Raw genomic sequence first — 5,831 nt, 5'->3', positions numbered from 1 at the left:
TTTAAGACTCCATCGGTTCCCCTTTCTTTACTTTCTTCTCTAAAAATGGTGACAATATCACCTAACAACATCCACCACCTCAAGTCCAGCATGAAGCTCACTTCCGTCGTGCCAGCAACAGTGACCGGTGGCAAGGTCCATGAGCTGACCAACATGGACTTGGCGATGAAGCTACACTACATCAAAGGGGTCTACTTTTTCAACGGTGATGCAGTCGAGGGGCTTACGATGTATGACCTGAAGAAGCCTATGTTTCAATTGCTCCAACTCTACTTCCCTGCCGCCGGGAGAATCCGAAGATCTGAAACAGGCAGGCCTTTCATCACGTGTAACGACGGTGGTGTGAGGATTGTGGAGGCACGTTGTGACGAAACCGTCGATGAATGGTTGGCTATGGCTGTGGAGGATGATTCTGCTTTTGATGGTCTTGTTTATAACCAAGCACTTGGTGATCCTGATCTTGGTTTCTCTCCTTTGATCTTTCTACAGGTTAAACCAGTAGTTCACTATTCTTCTACAGTATGGAAACTGTATATCACAAACTTAGAGGTTCTTTCTATAGAATGTTGCAGCTTATAGATAATTAGATAAATATCGAATACTTGCTTATATATAGTCTAAAGAAAATGAAATAAATGACACTTAAATATTAAAAAAAAAGAAAAATAGTCGTATGTGGGAGAGGAAGTACATCTACCAAAATGTCCCAATTGTCCACCATATTAATTTGCCCTATTGCCTCTGTTGTTTCATGTGGTGTCTAAGCAGTTCACTTGGTTCAAATGTGGAGGAATGTCAGTGGGATTTAGCTGGGCACATGTTCTTGGAGATGCATTTTCAGCCTCAACCTTCATCAACCTGGGGGGGAAGATCATGGCAGGTCCCGTGCCACACAAGTCTATGCACATACCAGACTCTGCAAAATCTGAGCTCCCACTTTCAGTACTTCCCAAGCTAAAACCAAATTCCCTTAGAAGGGTTGATTCAGTTGGTGATTTATGGCTTACACCAAACAACTGCAAGATGAAGACGCACACTTTTCATGTTCCTGCAGATAAAATTAATCATCTTCTCTCGGACCAAAGATCTAAGGTCTCGGCTTTTGAAGTAATTTCTGCACTCATATGGAAATTTATGTCCAAGATCAAGAAAAACCCAGAAGAGACAAGGATGGTGACTCTCTGTACAAACAAATCTCATAAAAGAGAATTTGAGTTTCCAAGTAATGGGATGGTGTGGAGCACAGTTGAAGCGACTTTCTGGGTTGCAGAAGCTGAGGTCTTAGAGCTGGTGGAGCTAATATTGAACAAAAAGATAGATGAGAATGGCTTGATTACAAAAAGGATGGGGAATAATTATAGTGAGGAGTTGTCTTCAGACTTCATAACATATGGGTCAAACTTGACGTTTGTGAATTTGGAAGATGCACAGATTTATGGGCCTGAATTGAAAGGGAAAATGCTAGTTTATGCAAATTATACCATTAGTGGAGTTCATGATAAAGGAGTTGTTTTGGTGCTTCCAAGGCCAAACTATGGAAAAAAGGGTGATGGTGTTAATGTTGATCGAACTGTTACTGTGGTTCTGCCAGAAAATGAACTTACACAGTTGAAGGTTGAGCTCATAAGAAATTGGAGCATTACTTGAGATTGAATTGCTATAATAATATGATACTAAAGATTTGTTATGTATGCACGTGTGGAAGTTGTATCACCTGAAAAACCAAACAATACTTCTATAGCTATGATGTGTATTTTTTTTATATGATATAAACAGTTTGTGTTTATTTAGGAAAACTGAAATTAGGGAGAGAATTGACTCGTGCTTTCATTGATAATAGGGGCCTCCTTATATAGAGGATTACAAGCATAGAATCAGATTGTACATGGAAACATAATCGTACAATGAATGGATGTCTACTAAGATTTTCCTAGATTATCTCTAAGACTAACCATATTACAACTTGCAAGTAACCTAGAGTTTGGGCCAGACAGATATTCTAGATTTACTTGAACACTCTCATCTGTGTTGCCCAAACGTGGTGCTCCTCTCGTTGCCTCGTTAAAAACCTTGCCGAGTAACAAAAACTCAATGGGACAAAAATAACCTCAGTCGAAGGAGAAAAAGAGTACAACACACTCTTCACGTATCGAGACCAAACATTTAGACATCTCCCCCTGATGTCTGCGTCTCCCCCTGATGACTACGATTATGAGAGTTTGGATAACTTCCACAAACCAATGCTTGCAACATGTTTCTCGAACGTGGATTTAGGCAATGACTTAGTAAACAAGTCTGCCACATTGTCCTTAGATCCAACTTGATTCACTCTGATATTGAGGAGCTTCTGTTGTTGTTGATTGTAGAAGAATTTGAGCGATATGTGCTTGGTATTGTCGCCTTTGATGTAGTCTTGTTTCATTTATTTAATGCAAGCAGCATTATCCACATAAATCCTTATGAGCTCATCTCTGGTAGACTTTAAACCACAATTGCTTCGAGCATGCGTAATTATGGATCTAATCCATAAATATTCATTAACTGCTTCGTGAATAGCAATAATCTCTGCATGGTTTAAAGATATAGCGACAATAGTCTATTTTTTAGACCTCCAAGATATCGCGGTCTTACCCATGGTGAACACATAAACAGTTTGGGAACGACATTTGTGTGGGTCAAAGAGGTACCTAACATCAGCAAAACTTTTCAAAACACTAATGATGTTTTGGGATGGGCATAGAGAACGTAGGCCAATGTTGGCGGCATTTCTGGTGTATGATGGGTCCAAATCCATCATCTCTCTGTAGGGATAGAACAAGCTCATATCAATCATACATCTCAAGTATCGAAAGATATCTTTTATACCAGTCCAATGGCGTCACGTTGGCGCAAAGCTATATCTAGCTAACAAGTTCACTACAAATGAGATGTCTGGTCTTGTGCATTGGGGTAAGTACAATAATGCGCCTATTATACTTAAGTTGTCAGGACCCACCCCAGAATTACCCTCCTAACTCCTAGGTGGACCTGCGGGGCCCACTTTTCGAGAAAATTCGACAGAACCTCCCCTAAAAATGGGCAACCCTAAACCTGCTGAAAACACTTCTCAATACTCTAAATGCTATGCTTGAAGCCACCCTGCTTCCTAGCAACATTCCATAATTTTCCAAGTATAAACATCAAACTCCACAATCTTAACATCTTATACAAATTCAAATCATTCAACTTCCTCCCAAATTAGACCACTCTCTTACACACATAATTATACAAATGTATAAATCCACTCTCTACAAGTATTCAGAGCAATCTAAGGAACACACTCGAAATATAGTACAATAAGTAGGTTAATCAATAACCTACTGAGAATGGATGACAAAGATGGTACTAGCCTCCACTCCTATGCCGGTCAGCAATACTGTGATCTGGGCAATTTAAAACAAAGGGCCCAGGGGGAAAGTACATAAAAACGTTAGAGTGAGTGGACAAAATAAATAAGTATAAAGGAAGATAAATTTATACTTTCCCACAAATTTACAATATAAAGTCTCGATGCATGCAACGTTTATAAAACGTATTTCTTTAAATTTAAAACTCAACAACACATACCAGCCCCGCTGGATAAAATAAGTCGGACTAGCCCCGCTAGTCAAATCAAAATAAAATATGGGGAAGAACTTTCACCATACGTAAGAAGGGAGCCTCATAGGCTCGGGTCGGAGTGTCCCACACTCTGGAGCATCCCATGCTCTGCTCTTACTCGCCTACGAACACATAGTAAGTAGGGAGGAGTACTAATAGGCTAGCTAGCAATATAATATATATATAACGACCCTGGGTATGGTGGTTAAAAACTGACAAATTTCAAATAAATCCTTAAGGCTTCCCCATGTCCCACGTATAAAGAAAACACGGGTACGATTCCCAACCGTACCCGAAAATACTTATAAAATCGTATAGATTAACAGCGTGTCCCACACGCTAAAGAAATAAGTAGATCGTCAATGAGACATTCCCAATGCCAAAATCGTAATCAATAAATACTTCATGAGAAACAATATTTAAAAGTAATTCCATACGATAATTCACAATCATCTTTATATGCTCGGTAAATACGTTAATAAAATAAAACAAGCTTTAATAAATAAATGCATGCATCACTTGTTTGAAACAAAAGTCCACTCACAAAGTATGGCTAAGCCTGCCGTCGATCCAAACCCTCCTCGAGGAAATCCTCCTCACGTCCTGTACAATAAAACGTTCGTAACTTTAATTTCGGGATGGAAAACTAAATTGGATTAATTAAAAACCACCCTAATATCAACTTTAATTGCCCAATTTCTCCCAATCTTCTTCAATAATATTATCCCCTTAATATTTGGGCCTAAAGGCCGAACCGAGGAAATCCGATGGATGGATTCCTCGTAATTCGATTAATAATTTCTCCATCCTTTGATCAACCATCAAAATTCATAATCACTTCACCTCCAAATCCATTTCCAAGCTTCGATTAATAAACTAGACGTAAAAAGGATTAATTACAGTAACAACAAGTCGAAATTTCCGGCTAAAACGCCAACTCACGCGCCATCTACAGTGGCGGTGCGTGGGTTTCAAGTGGCGGTGCCAACCTCCACCTCCGGCCACCAAATTTCAGGTACATCATCTGCTCAACACACTGATTCAACTTCATAACTACAACAATTCCAAATAACAACTAGAAACAGTCGAAATCAATTAATGAACAAAACCCAGAAAACTCAAGAACCCTAACTTCGATCCGGCCTCTACACTTCAAATCGTGTTACAAGGCCATAGGGGAAATGATCAGTGATGAAAACCGAACCTTCGACGGCGAAATGGGGACCGGAGGTGGCCGGAATCGCCGGAATTCGATGGGAGGAGAGAAATCGCCGAACTGGAGAAGAGAGAGCTCGGGGGGGAGGAGAGAGAAAGGGGAAGGGTGGGTTTCCAGAAATGGAAACCTACCCTAGGTAACTTTCTATTTTAATCAAAAATTACCGTGAACAGTAACTTTACATTTTTGGCCATAACTCTCGCATACGAAGTCCGATTTTTACGTACCACATATGCACGCGCTCGGTTTAACGTCCCCTACAACTTTCATGAAGAACATTTCCTCAAATTTTGACCCGAACAAAAAGTCAACTTTTAGGGCCACTAAAATATCCATAAAGGTTCAAAATTGAAAATATTTAACAATTACCGTCCAACACGAAAGTAAATCGTAAATTCTAGGTTCGGGACGTAACAATCTTCCCCCCTTAAAAGAATTTCGACCTCGAAATTACATACCTGCTAGCCAAAAAGGTGAGGATACTGCTTTCTCATTTGCTCCTCTGGTTCCCAAGTAGCTTCCTCCACCATGTGATTACTCCAAAGCACCTTGACCAAGGGTATTGTTTTGTTTCTGAGTATCTGCTCCCTCCTATCAAGTATTTGAACCGGTTGTTCTTCATAAGTCAAATTTTCTCTCAACCGGATAGGTTGCTCTTGGAGAACATGAGAGGAATCAGCAATATACTTGCGAAGCATAGAGACATGGAAGACATCATGTACTCTAGATAGTCTCGGAGGTAGTGCTAAACGATAAGCAACTGCACCAATCCGCTCCATGATCTCATATGGTCCGATATATCGAGGGCTAAGTTTCCCTCGTTTCCCAAATCTTATAATACCCTTCCAAGGAGACAGCTTCAAGAATACCCAGTCACCCACTTGAAACTCCAAATCTTTTCTTCTGTTATCAGCATAACTCTTCTGTCTACTCTGAGCCGTTTTAAGTTTCTCCTTGATTAGGTTGACCTTTTCAG

General features: G+C 40.0%; 1 protein-coding gene and 1 long non-coding RNA gene across 2 annotated transcripts; one reads left to right on the top strand and one right to left on the bottom strand.

Annotated features, from left to right (window-relative positions):
- On the top strand, positions 1 to 1,811 carry LOC112178307 (protein ECERIFERUM 2). The gene is made up of 2 exons (XM_024316467.2): positions 1 to 489; positions 769 to 1,811. The coding sequence occupies exons 1-2, from the start codon at positions 46 to 48 to the stop codon at positions 1,645 to 1,647; spliced, it is 1,323 nt and encodes a 440-aa protein (XP_024172235.1). The 5' UTR covers positions 1 to 45; the 3' UTR covers positions 1,648 to 1,811.
- A 1,362-nt stretch (positions 1,812 to 3,173) lies between these two features.
- On the bottom strand, positions 3,174 to 4,891 carry LOC121050361. The gene is made up of 2 exons (XR_005802761.1): positions 4,844 to 4,891; positions 3,174 to 3,422 (listed from the first exon to the last, which is right to left on the bottom strand). It is a non-coding gene; the product is annotated as an uncharacterized LOC121050361 (long non-coding RNA).
- Positions 4,892 to 5,831: the final 940 nt, after the last annotated feature.

Source organism: Rosa chinensis, chromosome 7 (genome assembly GCF_002994745.2).
Source record: "Rosa chinensis cultivar Old Blush chromosome 7, RchiOBHm-V2, whole genome shotgun sequence".
NCBI lineage: Eukaryota > Viridiplantae > Streptophyta > Magnoliopsida > Rosales > Rosaceae > Rosa > Rosa chinensis.
The sequence above is the reverse complement of the archived record's forward strand: the minus strand, read 5'-3'. Positions and strand labels throughout refer to the sequence as shown.